Raw genomic sequence first — 22796 nt, 5'->3', positions numbered from 1 at the left:
TCTGTTTTTGTTTTTTTAGTGAGGTTGCGTTTGCAGATATTTGATTCCTTTCACTTCATTGCGGTCTGGGTGTAATGAGACGAATGTCAAAAATGATTTGCCCTGCATCAACATCCTGGATTTTAGGGAATTTTAAATGCCATGTTTGCATAAGCCATAAAAATGTACATTTTGAAAGAGGGTCCCCCCATTTTGGCGCCCCATATACAGTTTACACTAGATAAGTGTCAATAAGACGGAATCAAGAAACATGAAATACACCTGTTTGCATGTTCTCTCCATGATCAGCCTCACAGACCAGATGTGTCCCAAAGATGGTAACCAGAGAAGTCATGCATTTGTTTATTCATACAGCCCGTGGTAAGTAGCACTTTGAGACTGATCTGCAATCGTCACTTTGCTGCAGCTGGTGCAGCTATCCGCTGTCTCCGTCTAATGAGGATGTCTCTTGTATGTGCAATCAATGCAATTGACCCTGTGCTTAGCCCCGCCACTGCAAGCTGCCAGAGCTGCGTTACCATGGAGCCCGCACGGCCCCTCGCTGCACCCCGTGAATGGTTATCACATTTTTGGAAGAACAAAAGAAGCAATTTCACAGAAATGCAGACAAAAAGGTCTACATTATAGAGATCGGTGTGAAAAGTAAACCACCAAATCACCTGGGGATTGGGACAGAAGTTAATAAAATAAAGAAATACTGCTGCTGTAAAGCCGGGTGGCTGTTTTTTTTTTTACTACAATCACTGAAAAGAAGAAGCAGCATGCATTTACAGTCCTACAGAGAAGTGGTAAAGAGAGTTAATGATGTGCTAACTCTGCTAATGCCAGCGTATATTTCCTTCCAACCTCTCAGGGCATCACATGTACATGTTTAGTCATGACCGTCTCCAAATTCACAGAACCCGGCTAAATCTGTAACGATTGTGTGACAGCGGGCCGATTGCACCGCTGCGTTTTAGGCGATGGGACGAAGGTCTTTTGAGGTAGATTTCCTTGCATAACCGTGAAGCGCTACTCTGCAGGCCACAAACTCCATGACCACGTGCACACATTTCACGCACAGCATGTCGGGGCGTGACTAATGCATCAACAGCCCAATGTCTTTCCCGTCTACAGAATAAAAAGAAATTCCTAGAGATCCATTCATGTGCTTCTGCAATACCCTGCTGACGTGAAAACACCACACCTGCTTTTTAGAGATAATAAAAGCAACACAATACGGGAGGAGTCATAATGAGCCACACCCAGACTAGAGCAGCTATCTGATAACGTTTAGTGCAATTGAGCGCGTAAAGTTTTACAATCATGTGTGTGAGAGTCCTGAGCCGTGAATGAAGATCCAACACAAAATCCCAGACTGAGTCGAGCGTTTTTTTTCTTCTTTTTCTCACAAGCCAACCACAGTGTGTTTTATTGGGTGCTTCAGTAATACGAGTGCACAACAAACCACTCTACAATTGCAGAGGTGGCGGGTAGCCAGTAAATATACAAGACCTGCCTCTTTCACAGGGAGACCTATACTTTTGTGGTCTGCCTCAAAAGCCTTTGAAAAAATACATACAGTACAAACAAAATCAGAGGAAGTTTTAAAAAGCATGAAGGATCCATTGACGCGAAGCTTCCTGTTCCATGCAGGTAACATACTGATGACAAAATACAAAAAAAAACAAAAAAACAAGTAAAAGCATAATATTCTGCATGTTTGTTCCAGGTGCCGCTAAGAAAAATGAGAATACATACTGTATAGCAGGAGGACAATGCGTATGGTATTTATAATATTCTGTGATTTTTTTTTCTTCTTTCTTTTCTCCAATACAATACTTCCAACATTGGAAAATAAAAATCCCAATCTACTCTGTATAAAAAAAAAAAGAAGCTTTCAAGTCAACAGGGAACAAAAGACGTTTTTTTTTTTTTTTTTTTTACACAGAAAAGGAAGATAAAATATTAAGCAGGAGGAGGAGGAGGAGGAAGGTGATGAAGGCAGGTTTTCTGTTGCACTTAGTGAGTGTGCTTTGACAGACTGAAGGCCTTAACACACTGGGGGCATTTGTGCGATTCATTTGCACGTAGAAACGTTGGCGAGTACAGAACACGAATATCACGCGGCGAAAAGACTCGTCGCAAATTTTCTTTTCCTGGAACGGGTTGTGAAACTACAACACAGAGGCTCCATAGTCAGAGCCCCCCCCCCCCCCCCACCCCCCTCCCCCGACAGCAAACGTCATTGCACCTTTCGACCTTCGACAAAGGCCGACCACATCCCCTCCTTCTGCTCTCACCTTCCACAATAAAAGCCCTCAGTATGTACACCGCAATTGTTCAGCAGAGGGAACGAAAAACTCACTCAAAGAATGACGCTTAAAAAGAGAGACTCGAGGACGGCTTACAGTGGTGTAGGCGACGCAACAGAAAGACAACGGGATCGATGATCAAGGAGATCCGGATAGCTGGCAAAATATTTGTATTACTGTGTCGTTTGATTTGTCACGCCCCCGTTGTGTGAAGGCCTTACGGGTGAGAGACAGAGAGAGAGAGAGAGAGAGAGAGAGAGGTAGAGAGAGGTACAGTGGCGGGCGAGGGAGGTAAAGAAGGGGGGGGGGGGGGGGGGAGGGTGTTGGTGGTCTATGTGGCGTATCTCTTCGTCCATTGCTTGGCTATTCGGTCATGCTCTGTTCTGTTGGTCAGGTACTGTGTGGCGATGCTTCCCACCAGAGGGTCGGCTGAAAGATACAAAGGCAGAGAGAGAGAATATTTAAAATCAGGGAGTGTCAATCAATCAATCACTCACCGTCAACCGTCCTCCAGTCCAGCGTTTCCATCGTCTCGGGCCCAGATTATGTAAACAGCATTCATTCTACTGTGACCTTCAAGTAGACTTGATTACACCGTCTCAAAAAAAAGCTGCATCAAAAACCAGTGAATCGTATTAAAAAGGCAGAGACAACCCAACTTGGTAGAGTTTTTGTGGAGAGGCCAATAAAAACACCACCTCGCAAGAGAGTTCCCTGTACTTTCCCATCTGTCGTCTTCATGTAAGACGGCACTAAATGTTCATCTTTGGGCCCGCTGACCCAATTACAGCTCATATAGCAGCGTGCACTAGCGCTCTTTGTTCTAAGGCCAAAACGGTGAAAGGACAAATGATCCATATCGCTGACCATATCAGTTTTTCATCATTCACTTATTGCGGATCTCCTCCGCCGCCAGCTGCTCACTTTTCTTCAGCGCCGAGGAAATGTGGTTTCATCATTTTCAACATCGGGCCGGCGACTGTGCCAACAATCTGTCGGCGGCAGACGAGTAACAACTGGGCTCTGAATTGGCCACAGGCAGCGGTACTTATTACGCCGTTATTAGTCAGAAAACATCATTTTGTCCTTAAGCAAAAGGACGCGCTGGGCGACCACTCCGGAGAGCCCCACGGACCTAACCCCAGGAAAGATGAAGGGATGCTGAGGTTACCTGGGTTACAGTCTGTGAGCAGGGAGCAGATGGACAGCAGCACCTTGGAGATGGTGAGGGCGGGGCTCCAGTTGTCCTTCAGGATGTCCAGGCAGATCACCCCCTGGCTGTTGATGTTGCAGTGGTAGATCCTTGTGCGAAAGGTCACCTGAGGGCACACGGACACAACGGTTTAGAGGCCGATAAATGCAAGAAGATTCATATCAGGACGCCTGCCATGGATTCCCTCCAGTGAGGAACATCCCACACAACGCACGTTAAATGATTGTATTCCACTACTTATTCAACTACTTCCATAAATCACACCAACAGAGGGCAGCGTGGTGTAAAACCATTTGGTTTGCACCTTGAATATTGGACCCCAGCACAGGCATGTTCATTTATTCCTCGAGTCGTCTCAATAAACCGCTTCCCGTAACATGCTGAATAACGCTCCCCCCTGTTGTTGATTTATTGTACCTGCAATCTTCGGCCTTGTGATGAAGAAGCCACGGGTCAAGCAGCAGAATGAATTCATTCATGAATCTGTGCCCCCCCGCCCCCCCCCCCCCCGAGGGCCCCCCTCGGCTGTTTAGGTCGTCCGTCCGGGCTCTGACATCGAGCTTCACATGTGCTTGGTTCTGACACTCGACACCCCTGTTTGCCCCCCCCCCCCCCCCCCCCGCCACTCCAATCACCAACATCTGGCCGTCCTGACCTCTAATTGGCATTACACCCCCCCACAAAAAAAAAACCCACTCAAGGGCAGGACGTTAAAAATAACCAGCTCCAGACAGAGATCCTCTCTCCTGGCACTAGTTCACAAACATATCCACCTGACGAACTTGTCAGCTCTTGTTTCTCTTTTCGGAGTTTTCTGGATCTAAAGCCCCCCGGGCTGGGAGGGGGGGGGGGGGGGGGGGGGGGTCTGAGTGCCTTTAGCGACCGAGCTTCACCGGAGCACTTGTGTAGCAGGGGGAGTGTGTGTGTGTGGCAGCTACAGGCCAAAGGGTTCGGTGTGAGTGTGTGTGTGGAGGGGTTTGGCCGAGGATCAGAGTGCGTTAGGGGTAAAAGGGGGGGGGGGGGGGGGCGGAAACACTCAAGCCCCTCTGGCAACAGAAAGCTGGGCCGCAGCCTGTGGATTTGTTTGAGTCCGCTGTCAAACACGGAGATGGTGGTTACACAGCACAAAGAGAGAGAGAGAGAGAGAGAGAGAGAGAGAGAGAGAGAAGGGGCAGCGGGGGGGGGGGGGGGCTTCAGAAAATGGAGCCCAAGTGAAAGGGAGCACGGCAAACTAAAGGGCGACTGGCCCCGACGGTGTGCGCGTCGTCCACTCGACCCCCCTAGAAGCCCTCTGCAGATCGGCTCGGGACTTGAGCTCAAAAAGGCCGGAGTCACAACCACGACGTAGTGAGCTGCACCGCCTCACGTCCCCCCGTCACGTCCCCGCCTCACGTCCCCGCGTCACGCCGCCGCCCCCCTGCGTCCGTTCATCACCAGTGTCGGCTTCAGTGTCTGCACCAGATCAGTGACTGACGTCTGGTACTTTCAGCCACCCTTCCTCTGAAGAAAAATCCATCCAAATGAACACTTTTCTCTTTGTTCTTGATCCTTTGATCCTTCCATGCGTTTCCCTGGCTAGAACTTTGTAAAAACCCACACAAAAGGGAGAATAATAGCACTGAAATCGCACAACAAGTAATACATGTCTTTCTAAACAGTGGTGTCTACTGGACGCCGACCTTGGGGGGTTTGAAGGGGTAGTCGGGCGTGAAGGCGATGTCCAGGAAGAAGACGCCTCCCTCGTACACGGAGCCCGGGGGGCCCAGGATGGTCGACCTCCACTCGTAGATGTTGTCTCCTTTGGGGCCGGCGCTGGAAAATTGAAACAAAAGACGTGTTAATATGCTGATCGCCGCATTGGACCCGACTTCAAACTGCCGACTTCGGACTGAGAGTAACTTTGGGGGGGGGGGTCGGTAGTGGCGGGGGAAGGGGGCGGGCGCTCATGCGGTGAACGCAGGCGCTTATGACAAGCTAATGGCGAAGATTTGGGGAAATGCCAAAGCAGTGGGGGGGGGGGGGGGGAGTTTCAAGGCTATTTTAGTAGGATTTTGGTTATCTTTATATTTAGATTAGATTTCGCTGCTTTTGTGAGTTAGAAGTACGCAAACAAATACAAAACACACACACACACACACACACACAGCAGTGAACCAGTAAAAACCAACGAGATATTTACAGGGCAAGCGACCAACACGATTCCATATTTCAGCCTTCATTCACGAGTTGAGTATTTTGCCAGATTGGAGGCTGAAGGTCGCATCTGTTGTTTAGCCGCAGTAATTAATGCTATTTCCATATTAAGGGCTCCCTCCCTTCCCCCCACGGGTCGTTTGTGGTAAGACGCCGGGCTGGCACGGGGCCAGGGGGTGGGGGGGTGGGGGGGGTGGGGGGTCGAGCGGGACAATGTCCGGATCACAAAGCCCGGGACGACGAACAATTCCTCCCATTTCATCCGAGTACCTGGGGTGGTGTTTAACACACACACACACACACACACACACACACACACACACACACACACACACACACACACACACACACAGGATTTAGCTTTACTGTTCACCTTTGTTCAGACGTGAACCCGTAATCTCAGGCAGAGATTTGTGTAATAACCTCAAACGCTGTTGTTTGCGCCTAGCTGATAAAAACAGATCCTTTTCCCCCCCCTCGTGGAAAGAAGACATTTCCTTCGTCCTTCAGCGTCAACACATGCAAATGACTAATATCCTCACACCCTCAATCGAGGCCTTCTTCGATGAGCCGGTTGTGATCACTTCTCTTGGGGAATTCCTTCCAAATACGGCGTTGTCGTCAATCTGGACCTCGTGTGTTTCCGGGCACAAAAAGGAAATATTTGATTTTGTGGGGGGGGGGTGTAACATGAAATGACAAAAGCAAAGGATGTGGAGGGACCGCCGGGCGCTGTTGGTCGATAAGAAGGAGACGCGTACAGAGCACTGGGCTCTGTGAAGCCACTACTTGAGCTGCTGCTCTCAGCGTAAACACTCGCTGTCAAAACAGGTGTGAAAGGACTCGTTCACATTCATTCGTCTCCCTCTGCCAAACAAACTGTGGTGCGTTCTGCGCTCTGAACGGACTCCGGGAAGTGACCTCGGAAACGACAAGGAGGCACCGGCTCCCGGAGACAGACGCGGAGCTTCGATAGCCAACAGTTAAAAGCCCGTCACGTTCAGCCGTTCTTCTGTTGCCTTTCAGTGAAGTTCAGTTGGAGCGGAGGAATCCGATATTTCCATCATGGGATGGGATTGGATGAGGTTGTGACATGATGCTGTGAGGCTGCCAAAATAAATGTGTCAAACTAAATGAAATGAAAATATGAATGAGTCATAGGGGTTCTTTGATGAATTAATAAATCATTATTATTTATTATTAGCTGTAGCTGGGACTAATCATTTCATAATGTAAAAATAGCAAATTAGTAACAAAACCAACTTGACAGAGGGGTCTATTGGCCGCTGAAAGCCGCTTCCAGCTCATCCATCTGTCTACATGATGCTATATTGAAGAAGACTTAAAACTAGCTCATAACTTGTGTTCACGGATTCGCCTTCAGATTCATGGATCTGTTACTTGAACTGGATGATCTCTCGTGTCTCATCTGTACCTGAAGAAACACACCTACGCCAACGCGTCCGCCCCCTTTTTCCAGCCACACGCCATAGAAGGCCTACTTTCTTCGCTCAAGGCGACCCCCACCCCCCCCCCACCCTTCAGTGCCACACACGCCTCAAGGCAACACTTTCATTACCGCTGCACGGTTTAAAAACCTCTTTAACGACTATTCCATTTCCACACGTATCCAATGAAAGCAGATGCTCACCTCCTCTCGAAGGCCGGCCAGATTGCGGCCGCGACAGAAGCTCGGATGCGATGGCAAGATAAGAGACGGAGGCGAGATCTGACAACCGCAGCTGTGGATAATGGCCGAGTCAATGGCACAAAGTGAATGCCACCGCTGGCGGTCGCTCGGAGACCCCTCCCCAACCCCCGCGCGCCCCCCCCCCCACCACCGATCCTGCGGCGCTTTGTTGCAGCTGGGTGTGAAGGTATCCGAGAGGGTGACTGGCTGCGAGGCGGCCTCGGCGGGGCGCTTCCCACCAGATGCCACTGGCCGGGCTTTAACTGACGCGTGCTTAACGGCAGCCGTCAAACAGCCGCAGACCCCTTGACCCCCTGGTCATTAGCTATCCAGCACACTCTGCTCCCTCCAATCAGCAAAGTCAACAGCGGCGTGAACAAGAACGCCACAATAAAAACGCACGCATTAGTTTCTCTGTGCTTTTCTTCAGGCGCGTCGTCACGGTCACGCGGTGCGAGCCGCTCGGAGGCTGCCGCCGCCGCCGCCGCCGCGCGGGAGTCGGCGCAACATCTGCGCGTGCACCGTCGGCCAAATGGCGTGATTCACTGAGCATTTGGGTCATGTGGAGCAGGGGTCCGGGGGTAGGTTGGGGTGCGGCTGTCAGTGAGAGTCTCACCACTGCTTTGTCCTCAGAGATTACGCTCACAGCAGGGGGCCACTGTGACAGCTCGGCATAACGGAGCTCCAACACACACACACACACACACACACACACACAGTTGTTTCAAATTTCCTTTCATTCATTTAATCATCTTGTGATTACATGTCCAAATAAACAGTCCTGATCCTTGAGCATGTTTAAATCCTGAGAGATATATTACTTTATATAATGACAGCCTGACACAATATGTGTAGTATCGCAATTGCGTTACATGAACTGTAATATCAATGTTGCAAATCTATTTATTTTTGTTACCTAAAACAGAAAGTTTGCTGTTGAAGGAAATAAAATCGTAACATTAATAACAGACCAATGTTTAAAATCCCACTCTAACTTAAGTATTGTAGTAATAATATAATATATCTTAGGAATTGTGGCAATAATTTACTGCAGAGGAGACAGGTGAAACCAAAGTGAATAAAAGCAGGTGTAAAGAGTTTCATTTCAAGGTGATGACTAGTCAGCAGGAATGTAGCACAGCGTGAAAGCGAGAGCAGTGATTGGTTGATCCAATTTGGGGTAAAAGGTTCCCTTACGTTTTCATTTTTCTCCGAGGAGCCTCTTTTAATGACAACGTCTTATTTTGATGCAAAGGTTTGTTCGCATGAGCATTGCCCTTCATGGACGTTCATCTCATTCACGACACTGACAAAAATAAGGTTTGAGTGAACATTTCCATGCAGCCCTTCCCCTCCCTAAATGTAGCGCCGGGTCGCCATAGAGTCTCCTTGGTGAGTGATTACATCCAACACTGACCTTGCTCAGAGTTCCACCCCGAGCAAGACTCATCGGCCGATGAGGCGGAGAAAGATTGGACCGACCCGAGACCGCTTTCCTGGGCTCTGGGATTAAGAAAACATTTTCTTCTTCAAATATAAAAAAGGAACCCTTTAACGCATATAAATATATTTTTTTCCCCCTTTCATTTTCTCTTCCGGAAAACTATCCAAGCTGTGGCCCCATAATAAAGACGGCAGTGATAATTTCCATATATATTGGATGACCTTTTCTCCCCACGATGCAGTGCGGTACGTGAGACCCGGGGGTGACCATTTAATCACCCTCATAGTCATTGATGCCGATGCGAGAGAAAAAAATGATATCCTTTATCTTGAGAGCTGGGCCACTCTACAAGAAAGAAAAATTGCCAACGCTATCTTGTCACCCAGAGGCCGGCTCCCACACACACATCAGAGCTCCAGTTAAGTTGATGAGAGAGATGTACCAATCGCAGGGGGATTCGTGGAGGTAAATGAATACTTACAAGGGGAGGAAAGAAGAGGCTGAAACTCCCATTTTCGATCCCCCGAAAAACAACGCAACGACCACCCAGAATAAACTCTTACAAAGACAAAACCGTTAAAGAGAGTCATGCTTGTGTAAACTCCTCCAGAAAGACGGCTGCACAGGTCACAAGAGAGCAGGTCTTTTTTTAAAAAAAAAACAGTTATTACCAAGTCGTAACAAAGAAATTGTCCAGGCTTGCAGGCATTAAGATTTGTGGTGAAACTCGATGCTGCTCTGGGAAACTTGTAAATCTGAAGAGAGGGATTCGTTCGATACGCAGAGATTAGGTTACACACAAACGATCGGAACAACACAAAAAAGGTCAGGACGGAGAACGTGACTGGAGAAAGAGACGAGGGCGCTGGACAGAGCGAGCGCGTCGGCGGCGCGATCCCGGAGCGGCGAGCAGGTAAACACCCGTCTGAGCCCAGAGCTGCTCCGAGGGAGCGGAGAGATAAAACGGGGGAGGAGTGCAAAGACGTAATTGAAGGAGAATCAGTGGGATTTTGGGGGGGCTTGTGAACACAGCCGTGCACAAGCAAAGCCATTATCTGCGGGCGGTTAAGTCTCCTAATGGCACCGCCGCTCGCTTGAGATCTTCTTTTCTTTCCGCGTGGCTGCCGCTGCTTTCGGGAAGAGGAACTTTAATGACGCAATGCAGCCCCCACCCCAACTGCCACCCCCACCACCGACCACCGACCACAATAGAGCCCCAGGACCAATTACTGTGCCGCTCAACGGCCAAAGCGACACCTCCTTCCTCTGGCCTTTATAATCTCAAATGACACGTTTTTTTTTTTTTTTTTTTAAATCAAGCCTTTTATTGGCCGTGTGTCCAATGAAATCTGCAATTACTGTCCGGACGGTCTTATTCAGCAACGGGGGGGGGCGGGGGGGGGGGAGTCGGTGCGTAGGTGGTTGCGTGCTTTCCAAGTGGAAAGGGAACAGCACAATGTTATTCTCACAGGAGGCAATTGAATCGAGGAAGAGGGTTTGAAGTTTGTCCCAGCTAAGGAGCTGTAAGTAAAGCACGAGAGGGCGTTGTTGGTGGGGGGGCAAGGGGGGGGGGGGGGATCTGTTCATTTCTCTCAGCCTTCGGTTTGAATCCAGCAAAGGGCCGTCTTGGGGTACGGCAACGATTTTGGAGGCGGTTAAGCATTTCTTCTTCTTCTTCTTCTGACGCGGTGCAAGTGTTTGCCTCTGGCTGGAGATGAATAGTGCAAAGCGAGTATCTGTACAATAACACACAGGCTTTGCGTGAAGGAGAACAGCACAACATGCCGAGTCATACGAATATCACTCGGCGTTCCGAGGGTGAACGCATGACGAGGCAACTGAAAACAACACCGAAAAAAACCAAGAAGATTAAAAATAGGTTTGGTTTCACTAATGAGGAAACATCGTGACCCTCGCGGCAAAGTTGCACTATTTTGGCAGAAAAGGAAAAACATTCGAAGAGCACCAGGCCGGAGATTTTAATCACAACTGATGCGGATGGTAACCTCTTCCGAGCAAATTAAAGTGTGTGTGGGTCTTTTCCGAGGGGGTAATTATAAACATTTGCTTTGCATGAGTAAAACAAGCAGGATTTGTGCTGACATGCAGATTGCAGCGCAGTCCAGGGATTCAGAGGAACACCGCTTCAGGACAGGAAACGGCTAAAAGAACGGATTTGCCTCTGAGACAAAATTGCAGCCTCTTGCAATTTAGAACCTAATTTAGTCAAGAATACCAGGCCTATATATATATATATAAAATGTATAATTTTTTTATTTCACAGCCCCGCGTCTCTTCAGCTATAATTAGAGACCCCCCTTTGGCCCACCTCCACTAAAAACACTCTGGGCCGCCAATTGGCCCCGTGGCCCGAGGGGAACCGACTTATCACCGGCCACGTTAGCGGGGGGGGTACACACACGTGACGCTGTAACCAATCAGCACAGAGACGCAGGGTGTTCCTAGCAGATGTTATCCACTGGTTATTATTCACCTCTACGTGAACAACCAGATGAGTTTTCACATTCTCGCTCCCCTTGGTCGGCAAATGTCACCAAGGACCCGGCAGGGGCGGTGATTTGGGACTTGAGGGGGGGGGGGGCGTCTATCGGCCTCGGAGATCTCACAGTGCTAATGGGCGGCCGTGCGCGCCGTTGTTTACTTCGAGGTTTGCGTGCTGCCTCGCCTGCCAAAAGATTCCTCCGTTTGCTTTCCTGTCAGAATACCATTCAGCCGCCCCCCCCCCCCTCCCCTCCCCCCCAGTGCAAACCCATTCATAAACATTCTGGACAAATGTTTGCTTGAAAACCACCAAACGGGGACATCGAGAGTTCCACAACAACACGCATGAATTAGGCAGCGCGGCGTTTTTCGCTGTAAAAACGAGTGCGGCGGCGGGAAACACGGAGGATGAATTAAACCCGCCTCCACGGGAACATTTTTTATTCCTTCCCCGCTCTCGACTCTGCGTGAGGGGGAAATGAATGAAGGCGCAGCGGTGCGCCTGGTGAAGGGAGCGGTTTTTGCAGGAGATGCTTTCGTAGGTGCGAGGAGAATGGCGCCAATCTGGTACGCTCCATCTGCACGCCATCATGTCCTTCTGCTGCACGCAGCCACGACTTCATTTTGAGGTGTGATATGAGATAGAATATTTGTTTTTTCAAGATATAATACATTTACGGTGAACTGTTCATTTCCTGTCCGTTACAGTGAGAATAATGGTTGGAGTTCAGAAATCCTAGAATGTAAAACCATTCTTTACAAGCAACATCTACACTGGGAGGATGTGCTTCTTTCTGTTTTTAAATAAGTAAGCTTATACATGCTTTTAAAACTTCCACAGCCGCTCTTCACCGCTGTGTCCACAACAAATGCCTTCTGCCAGGGGCAAACGTCCGATCGGCTCCGTCGGGGTCACGTTTTTGTCCGTTTCCCGCATGGTGAACAAAGCGATTCAGATTCTGAAGCGGTGCCCCCCATGAAGGTCTTCGGCGTTCTGCTGTCGACGAACGAAGCCCCCCCCACTCAAAGGTCACGCGCACGCCGTCGTCAGACGCGGACCGGTGCCTGGAACTCATCAATATTCATGAAGGCGGTGATGATGGAACACGACATCGATTAGGGACGATTCCTCCAAGGTCAAGTCATCGACTAAAGCTTCGGCTGGTTCTGTTCGCTTCTCACTGGCGTCCCGGATCACGAACGCAGCGACTCATGCACAACCGGGTGGTATTCCTGCGGCTTGTCCCTCCGCCCCCCCCCCCCCCCCCCGGTCTGCATCCCTCCGCCCCCTCATGAATATGGATAACCCTCCCTGCTGTGCTTAATGGCAAAGCTGTGAAAAATGATGCAGGGTGTGTCACTGGCTGAGAATCCCCCCCGCCCCCGAGCCGCAGCACGAACTGCTGAGTCCATCAGGGGGGGGGGGGGGCATCTGTGTGTGTGTGTGTGTGTGTGTTTTGCGAAGAGGCCGTTCCCTCGCTGCTTGCGTGATGTCATTGGGGAGTGAACGCTCCGGGTTTGGGCACCATGGTGGCATTACATCACGCGAGTCAAGTTCACGGAGCAGAGAGGGCCGTTTGTTTTCAAGAAAGTTTACAGCTGTGCTAGAAAGGAGCGGAGGAGGCCCGACATCACGAAGAAGTGACCGTTTGCTAAGCCCCTCCCCCGAACAGCAAATTACCATCGACGGCGTAGCAACCGTAATTAGGCCGCAGCCGCTGTGCAAAGCACAAGATTGAAAATAGGAGTTCGGAAATTGGACAAGACTTTTACATTTTTTTCTTTTCTATGACGGGAGCGAATGAAACGTGGAATGCGGGTTGGGCAGAAATGAGAGATAAGGCAGTTGAAGAATCACTATTGTTGTTCTTGCGGTCCTGGACTGACAGGATATTTGAACCAATTCAGATAAAGCTCAAATCCGCCAAGTTCCATAATGGTTTTTACTCATTTTATCTGACAAAAATACCAAACATCCATTGCTGTAGGCTTGTCAAATTGTGAGGATTATCCGCTTTTCATGTCATTGTATCTGATATCTCTGGGGTTTTTGACAGTTGGTTGGACTTACCCGGCACTTATTGTCATTTTGGGCTTCAGGAAACTGTTCAGATCAGTCGATTGTGAAAGTGAATTGTCAGCTGCACCCCTAATTTCAGGATGTTAAGCATCTAGAACTTGCCCTTTCAGTTCATCTAATCCTAAATGTATTCTCAGTTTTATTACTGCAACGTAACAAGCAGCACAGATATCTAGAAAAAAACAAACAAACACTGTTCCTCTCAAAAACTGCCTGTATTAATAAAAATGATAAAAGCACAAGCTGCCTGTACAATATACTTGAAAGTGTAAATACTTGACAGTGAGAATAATTGCCATGTCAAATCCTCTTGGGCTTCAACGTGCTCCTGTTGGTTTGATGCATGACTACCGCCAAGGTGACAAGCGAGCTGTCACTATGCTGCGAGTGAGATAGAGCTCCGAGACACGTTTATGATACTAGCTTGCCTTTTTTTCCCCAAGTTGTGACAAAGCGCTTAAAAAAAACAAAACAAAATAAAAAACATGTGTTCAGTCACGGCATGGAGATTGGAAACAAAATAAGCATCAACATAAAGAGCTCTCATTGTCAGAACGCAAGGGTGTTGTTGGAAGAACAGTTATTAAAGGCTGCCGAGGGTTAACAACCCAAGGTGGATCTTGGAGGACGAGGCGCGCGCTTTCTATTAGCTCAACGATTGGGCGCCTGCCGCCGCGGATGTGTCACTAAAACGGATCCTCAACACGTCCAAGGCGCCTTGAGGGGGGTGCGCGCTGGCTCCGACAACACCGCGAGACACGGAGCAGAGCGCTCCAGCACCCGAAGAGGCTCCACGTGTCAGGAAGCAGAGCACGACCGACGTGACCGAGACGCCAAATTCCCCCTAAACCGGGACAAAGTGGCGGCGGGGTCAGTGGGGCTCCTCAGCCGAGACACAGATGAGCAGCCCCCCCCCCCCCCCCCCTCCTCCTACGCCTCCCGTCCCCGCCACCAATTCCATCCCAGCGTTTGTTGAGATGTGCCAAAATGAATGTCTTTAACACCACTCTTCATTTGCCTGCCGGATGGGGAGAGGGGGTGGGGGGGGGGGGGGGGCAGAGACGCCATTTGTTGCAGGGAGAGAGAATAACCTTTCCATGCTGGGGGGGGGGGGGAGAAGGAGGACATACATGACAACACCAGCTCCACCGTGCGCGCCCCTTCATGCAGGAGAGACCTAAATGGGGCTGTGATCGTTTGCATGGGAAATTAAATGTTTGATGCAGCGCGCGCGCCCCCCCCCCCGTCATTGTTAACATAGGGCTAATCTATTTGGCTGCATCACAGTAAAGACATTATTAGATTTTGCTATCATTTTAGAGGGTACAGAAAAGGACACACACAAACACAGAGAGAGAGAGAGAGAGAAAGAGAGAGAGAGGGATTATCTTGAAGAAGCTTAATTGTTTCCCAGGCAACTAGTTCCCCCACTAAGACGGCGACTGTGAAATTTCCGCTAGCGATTATTTTACTTTCAAATGACTTACTCGTGTCCTCCAGCTAAATCCTTTATGTGAGCCAACCTACATTGTGGGGAGGGGGGAGGGAGGGAGAAGTGTGTGTGTGTGTGGGGGGGGGGGGTGTTGTATTGAAATAGATTAGAGTCCTCAAGGAAAACATCTTATTTAGCCCGCGGTACAATAACAAACAAAAAAGATGGACTGTGAGCTGGGATGAAAAGGTTAGCTCAATGTTTATCGTTAATGACGGTGAGGCTGTGACGATGATTAATTCATGCAATAAACACGGCCGTCCGGGGCAAAGTAATTCCAAATCGCCAGATGAGTCACACAAAGCCGTTTTCCCTAATCATTTTAAGCAGGTTTCTTCGAACTAACGCACCCGGTCCACAATTGGTCCTAAAACATCAGCATCTCCCGCAAGAATCCACAATCTGGTAAAGGTCGACAACCTTTTTTTTCCTTCTTCTTCCTTCTTGGGCTTTGGCTATGTTGTCACATTTGTCTCATTGGATCAAGACACCATGCTCTTCCCCCAAGTCTTCCACAAGCTGCTAGCACCAACGATGGCATCGTTCTTTGTTCACGTTCATAAATATAAAAGAACTTTGGGGGGAGTGGCCGACGGCGCCTGGAGTTGGAGCGAGTGCTGCTGGCTGGTTTGGAAAAAGATTGGGCTTGATCTTTTTAGCTGGACCCATCTGGCCTTCGCCGACATTACCAGCCCGAGCATTATTTCGCAGCCGAATGCTAAATTCGGGGAGCAATCGCCGCGCTGCGTTAAAAAACAGCTACTAATCAGTGACGGGTTCCCTGTCAAGACAGAGCGGTGCACGTGTGGCGTGCCACTCCATCGCCACCACATCGCTCCCTCAAAAAAGGAGCTGCGAGCCACGACAGCAGCACACAATAACCATTGTCCGTGGCAAATCCCCAGCAGAGTGAGGGGAGAAGGGGAGGGGGAGGGGGAGGGGGAGGGGTACGGGCACCACACGAAAATCGAAACAGCTTTTTTTTAAAGTCACACTGCGGATCATTTTCAACCGTTTCGGGGCAACAATACCACTGTGATCCGACGGGCCGCACGCTAGACAACGTGCATTGTGCAGCAGCCACAACAGCGGCAGAATGCGCTGCGATCACCGTAATCCAGCAGAGATTAACATCTCAAACGGAAAAAAAAAAACCCCACAGACAACAGCATTACAGGAGCGCAGACAAAAGGGAGTGCAGTGCCGCGTGGCCTTTCCTCCTGCAGACGCAAGAAGCCCTTTTTCGGGGGCCAATTCCACCGCAGCTGGAACATCTGTGCGTGCAGCGGTATGAGCCATTGGAGAAATGCCGGGAAAAAAAGATAACATCTTCTTACCTGCAGTTTGGAGGCGGGTCTAGTGTTATTTCTGCCAGCTCCTTCTGAATCCTGGAAGAGAAGGATTTGATTCTTTAAAACACAATGGTGGGAGGGAGGATCTCCAGAGGATAATGAAAGCAGAAAGAACGGACGATTCAGTGTGCGTGCGAACAGTCTGTGTTTGGATCTCGCGATGAAGCAAGTACCGCTTTTGCTTCCACCTTTAACAACGTGGACCCACAATCCAGCATCTGTCCTATTGTGAATATCCCTGTGCAAGTCGTACACTTACGGCCACATGGAGGGCGTAGTGTGTCATTCCAGCATGAGTAGAACGTACAATATTTGTTCGTTTGGGTGTTTTGTTATCTTTGTCATCGTCTGTAGTGCGTCGGCAAAATTAAAACGCAGCATCAGGCACGAGGGCGACCCCGGGCCGCTGTGGGAGAATGTCACATGGTGCGAGTTACGCACCGCAACGCAAACACAGCACTTCAGACGGCGGCACGCAGAGAGGAAGACCGTGGAAATATCAGGCTCCACCCTCAACCCTTTGCCCAGCCGGTTGCATAATAACCCTGTCATCTCCTTGCTTTTTTTTTGTGTGGAGAGTGGGAAGGGATGGGGGGCGGGGGATGGGGGGGGGGGGCTGTACAAGTGCTGAGACTAGTGGAGGTAAGTGTTGGAGGTGTGGGAGAGAAGAGAGCGCTGTGGAGCTATTCAAACAAAGCAGGCTGTCTTTGGACCCACATCAAGCAGCTTCCTCCTCTCTGTGGGTTTTAGTGTCACGCTGGATGTTTGAAAGGACAATGCCGGTGGAGACTTGAGTCCTTTCTTTCTTTTTTTTTTATAACTTCACACCCCGAGGGCAGAGGGAGAGGCCTTCACCTCAACAAAACAACCTCCTGGAGCCGGGCCTGCGCTTTCTTCTTACCTCTTGGCACTAGTTGAAAGTTTGGCGGCGGTTTTGCTGGAGATCTTGGTCTCCTTCTTTTTGGGCTGCGCTTGCTCGCGCTCATGTTCCGGCGGTACCGATTCCCTTTGTTCAATGTCCGAGCTCCCCCCGCTGGTGCTGGGGCTGTCGTCCGGTCTCTGCACTTCGCTGGACATCGTGGGCCCTGGAAAGTAAAAAGTCACACCTGTGAGCAATAAAGATGGTGTGATGTAGAACTAGTTGGGTTTGGGTTAATCATGGTTCAGATTGGGTCAGTGAAGTAAACGTACAGTGAAAAGCAGCCGACATAAAAAGGCATTCGTCAAAGCCTACGGGGCCATGAATTACAGCTGTACAGGGTCCTTTGTTGAAAAGGATATAACAAGGCTGTCCTTTTATAATCGTTTAAGGGGAATATATATATATATATATTATATATATACACACATTACAGGCTCATTGTTTGGAGTAGATTTACTGGCCTGGATTCACAAAACACAGCGTACGTCTTTCTCCACTTTTCCTTATTAAAACAAATACGGCATATTGTTGTGGTTTGAGGTCAACGGTGTGAGCTAATAAATGTAATAAATGGATGAAATAGATATTTTATAGCCCCGCTCGGCTGATTTAATCCTAAAGCAATCTCCACACATCTCGGAGACAGATCAGAAAGGACACTTGGAAATGAGGAGACCATCCGTGAAGGCGAGCATTTTCCCCGGTTAATGCCCCCCCCCCCCCCCCCCCAAACAAATACATGTAACGTTACACATGTTTACTTTAAACGCCGTGGTGTAAACACCGGACCGACTAAAGATGTGCGAAGTTAATCCGAACGATGAATCCAAGCGGAAGACAGCTCGCCTTCCCTGGGGGGGGGGGGGGGGGGGGGGGGTGGGTGTAGGGGGGGGGGGGGGGGGGGTGTATGATAGGCACATCAACGGCTAAAATGTACCCGGTTCGGTAGCCGTTAGAGATGACGGGGTACACTCGTTATACTCGTCAAAAAAAAACAAAAAAACACAATGCCCCCGGGGACACGTTGGTAACAACACGGACGTCTGTTTAAAATGCTCCTTCCCACCGGGCGGGTCAACATTTATGGGGGGGGGGACAAAAAGACAATAGGGGTCAACCGGCGGGGGGGGGGGGGGCGCGCGAGCCGTCCGACCACGGCAACCGAGAACAGCATCGAGAGCTAGCTAACGTCACAAGGCCGGTGGGGAGGGGGGGGGGGGTGTGATGGTGAGGGGGGGGTGGGGTAACGTTTTTGTTTTTTTGGTTTACGTTACCGCCGGGGGGGGGGGGGGTCATTTAAAAAAAAAAAACGAACAGGCCTCGGTGTTCTTAAAAGTCATGGAAAATACGCAGAGAAGAAGGCGTTTCTGTCGGACTCGTCCCGAACAGTCAGCGGCTGATGGAGGGAGGACGGTTCCGCGGCCGGGTGGCGGTGGTGGTGGTGGTGTTGTTGTGTGTGTGGGGGGGGGCGGGGGGTTGCGGGGATCCTCGCCGTTTCTGGAGTGTCCACATTGTGCGTTTAAGTGCAGTGACCCTGCCTCGGCACAAAGGGAGGCTCGTCCCACACATCCACCACCACCACCACCACCTCCCTCCTCCTCCTCCTCTTCCTCCACCTCCTCCCTCTTCTTCACTGGAAACAAACGACACTTTTCACGGGACATTTGCTTACTTTCAGCGTGTCTACGAGGGGCGGCTAACGGCGAGCGTCGGTTTCTTTTTTTTTTTTTTTTTTACCTGGCGGCTGGCCGTCGATGCTGCAATTCCGCGTCGTAATCCCACGGTAACCGGAAAAAAAAGTATATCCCTCACACGGCCGTCTGCTCGCTCCCGTGTCCCAGCTATTTTAACTGGAGGTAGCAGCGGCAGGAAAGCGATTACAGAAGAAGAAGAAGAAGAAGAAGAAGAAGAAGAAAAAAAAAAACCGAGGCAGCCCCGCACCGCCTCCACGCGCGCTCCCGGACCGCGTGAGCGCGTCGCTCGTTCACGCGCGCTGCATTTCGAAGAGCGAGGTGGTTTCGCGCGACACCCGCGGTGCGCGTAGCCCGATTCCCCGGTGATTAACGCGCTGAACAGAGAAGACGTCGGTGTGTGCCTGTTGCACGTAAATTGACCACGTTTCGTTCCGTGTGGCTGCAGGCGTGTAAACAGGAACTACCCCCCCCCCCTCCTCCGCCTTTATGGTTGCCCCCCCCCCCCTGCATTTTCTTCACCTCCCCAATATAGCAGCGCTTTGGGGCTTTGAAAACCTCGGTGATGATTGGAGGTGGTCTAATGGCGACAGGGGTTTTCACATGTTCCCCTAATGTGGAAAAGCTAAAGCCAACGGGGTGGACAGCCTTGCCCCAAGACACTCTGGAGGGAAGACTCAACCATAATCTCTTTATAATAAAGCTAATTGCATCTCATGTCTGTCGAGATAAAATGGTTGAACCACCCTCTTTGTTCCTCGGACCAACATTTCAAAGTGTCGTCACATTATTAGCCTGCCGTGAGCACATTTTAATTTGCCCTTTGAGCCGGTGCTTAACATCTAAAGCAAATAATCAGAATGAGGTACCGCTACGAGTGAGTGGGTCCACTGCCTGAAACCTGCACTTAAAAGGCCCGGTTCTGTGCTTTCGCTCAGGATCCATTAAGAAGCTAGATAAAAGAGAAGCTAGTAAGGGGGTTCTTTGAGTATGAATGGATCCACATTCAGTTCCTTAAAGGTCAGGAACAAACTCCAGACTGAACGGCAACCGGGTCTTACCCCTAAACCCGTCAACCCAGTCGCTCAACGTGCGTGACACAGCAGATGGGGTGAAAAGGATTGTAGGAAAGTCCACTTTGGAGTCACAGACGGCATTGCATCCTTCAAAAGAGGAACCGAAACTCCCCGTTCACGCAGGGGCTTTTCATTCATTTAAGGCGATGTAGGATTAGAGTCCAGCGTGGAAGTGAAATGCTGCGAGGAGCCTAAAAGGCAACAAAAAGCAACATGGAAGTAACTTTGAAATGTAAATGTATATGCATGTGTGGTATTTGGATGCATTCATCCAAATGAACAGAGATGAATCACTGAAACGTAATCATATTTGTCCGTTTTTGGTGTAATAAATGCAGAACTAGAGCAAAATGTCCCCAAACGGAGAAATATCTCAGAGTGGAGTTGAAGAGTCAACGCGCGACTTAAATAAATAAAGTCTCGGCTCAAACAACACTCCGCTGCTGCAGCACTTTCGGCGGATTATTTTAAGTCAATTCGATCTCTCTCGCTGCGAAACTGTGCAAGACACCCAAAAAAGCTTTAACACACTTATTCTGTCTCTGAGAGCACGAGTCCATGTCCACATTTTGTCAAACAAGCACGAGGCAGCGCAAGAAAAGGAGTAGATGTCGTCTGCAGCTGTTACTCTTCTATTCTGTTTACCCCTAAAATGTGTAGTCGTGTGTGTATAATTACACTCTTCTGTCGTTCAGTCTGTCATTTCACTTCAAGCCAACCTGCTCACGCGACTTAACTGGTGAATTAGTAGTCTCATATCGTGCCATTAAATCAAATAACAGCTTTGGTGCAAAAGTCCTACGAGGGCAAATTCTTGCCTGAAAATAACAGGAATGTGTTTCTCTTAAAAAGGATTTGATGATCTTGATTTGTTTGCTAAACGTTTATTTGCATTTATTGTTATTTTGATATTTTAGTTTTCACAAACTGTTACACAGCTGCGAAATGTTCCGCTTGTGTGAACTAAACTATTCTATGTATTACAATATCAAATCTACAGTTTGGTTTCCTCTCCTTAAATCTACCATTTTTTTAATCTGACTCACATCCAACTTGTACTTGTTTCACACAATGAAAGTGAGATCTACAGAGGGATCGGGCATTTGAGGTGTATTTGTTTATTTGCACATCACACATTATATCTTCCTTATTACTCATGTAATACCGTGTTCTGGCATTTCTGTGGACCTTTGATGTGTTAGTTTTTACGTTTTCTTGATTTCTACCTCACAATAATTGAGAGAGGATTCCTCAAATAGCTTTACAGTGCTCTATTTTTTATGTTTACGCACCAAACATATAATGAACGATCCGATGTAAACAGTAATATTGCTGAAAAATACTACTTTCAGTATATTCTGCTATTAATACTTTCAATGCAGACAATCAAACATCCTGCTAATTTACTGTTAATTTACGATCCAAGTTGTTAATCTGAGCAATTTTTATAATGCAAACATTTTGGATTTGCAACTTTATTTTATACGGTCTTCAAGTAAATCACCTAAAGCCCAAAACCATCACTTTATAATCTCGACTCATCTCATCACTGTAAATGCAAAGCGTGCGTTGCTGAGGGCCAGAGCCTCTATTGTCTGGATTAATGCCCCTATAGTCGCAGGTAATGGCTTACTGGAACCACTCTTCTTTTTCTCCTGCCTTCTGGTGGGGGGGGGGGGGGGGGGGGGGTGAAGCTCGGTCGTAAACTATGAGGAATAAATTGTTCAATAACCACTCGGTGTGAAACTCACTCCTCCCGTGTGTGCCGTGTTGGTTAATTACACTTATGAATATTCTGGGCAGATTTCCTGAAACAAAGGGGAAATGAATAAATAATGATTATCCAATGGGGATCAGAGTGTCCCCCCCCCCCCCCCCCCCCCCTCCCTGTGTTGATGGTTCGAGGATCGATAAAACGCACACAGGCTCAGTGTGGGATTGAGGCATCCGATCTCGCTTTGTTTCAATAAAGAGTTAGTAGGTTGAGGATGTTTATTTTTCCCTTTCTTCTTTTGCGAAAGAGTCTGACAGAGTGAAGCCTTTTAAAAGAGTCGTTTTGTATCTGTAATGTCATAAGTATAATTTACAACTTCAAATCATATTATTTAAAAAAAAAATGGTTTTGTCAAATGATATTCAGACTGTGCTGAGAAGGGTGCATTAGTCGCTACATTTAACGTCTTTTTACCAAGTAAATGACACAGTTTAAAGTGAAAGAGGAGCCGAGCACTAAAATAAAACCCTGAGAAGTAGCGGGAATAATTACCTTCCCCCAGAATAATGGAAGTGCTGTGCTAAATAGAAGCAGCTTCTTAGACGAGAGAAAAAGACCTGGAAGCAGAAATGATTCTCTGTTGTGAGAGGTATAAAAAGGCACATTAGTGGTTCCTTAAAGAGTTTCTGAGCCTTGGATTTCCTTTTAAAGCCGTGAAGCTCACCGGGTCCTCACGGATCTCCTGATCCAGCTCAGTAAACGCGTTTCGTTCACCGTGACTGACGGAGGTGACAAAGTACGGAAAAGCTTACGATTACCGCCTCATGCGGTTAAACGCCTCCACCATCAGCTTCTATTAGACATTGTTGTTATATTGTCATAATTAGTGTATGAAAAATGGCAGTTTTTTTGAGGTCGTCCTGGACCACAGAATTGAACTCTTTTGGGCATGTTCGGTACCCATCATGTTCACGATCTTAGTCTTTTATGTTAGCATACTAAAATTCTCAAATTAGCAGTAAAAAACAAATTACAGGTGAGCGTGACGCTAAATAGAAATTATGACCTAATTAAGGTTTTTGATAAAAGGTTGGGACAAACGTCATTAAAGTCCATACAAGTCTCTGCTGAAT

At 48.7% G+C, this 22796-nt stretch overlaps 1 protein-coding gene across 1 annotated transcript; it reads right to left on the bottom strand.

Moving 5' to 3' along the window:
- Nucleotides 1-1572: 1572 nt before the first annotated feature.
- On the bottom strand, nucleotides 1573-19137 carry LOC119197975 (ubiquitin-conjugating enzyme E2 E2). The gene is made up of 6 exons (XM_037454725.2): nucleotides 18920-19137; nucleotides 17162-17345; nucleotides 16246-16296; nucleotides 5187-5319; nucleotides 3466-3613; nucleotides 1573-2723 (listed from the first exon to the last, which is right to left on the bottom strand). Exons 2-6 carry the CDS (start codon nucleotides 17335-17337, stop codon nucleotides 2626-2628), a joined length of 606 nt encoding a protein of 201 aa, XP_037310622.1. The 5' UTR covers nucleotides 17338-17345; nucleotides 18920-19137; the 3' UTR covers nucleotides 1573-2625.
- Nucleotides 19138-22796: the final 3659 nt, after the last annotated feature.

The sequence above is a fragment of the Pungitius pungitius genome, chromosome 11, assembly GCF_949316345.1.
Source record: "Pungitius pungitius chromosome 11, fPunPun2.1, whole genome shotgun sequence".
Classification (NCBI taxonomy): Eukaryota; Metazoa; Chordata; class Actinopteri; order Perciformes; family Gasterosteidae; genus Pungitius; species Pungitius pungitius.
This window is presented reverse-complemented; position numbering and strand designations above follow the sequence as displayed.

Excerpts from the sequence above, each read along its gene's own strand:
- LOC119197975 (XM_037454725.2), bottom strand. The coding sequence starts at position 17,337 with ATGTCCAGCGAAGTGCAGAGACCGGACGACAGCCCCAGCACCAGCGGG. Across the intron at positions 5,320-16,245 it reads GACCCGCCTCCAAACTGCAG|CGCCGGCCCCAAAGGAGACA; the intron begins GTAAGAAGATGT and ends TCAATTTTCCAG. Across the intron at positions 3,614-5,186 it reads ACCCCTTCAAACCCCCCAAG|GTGACCTTTCGCACAAGGAT; the intron begins GTCGGCGTCCAG and ends GTGTGCCCTCAG.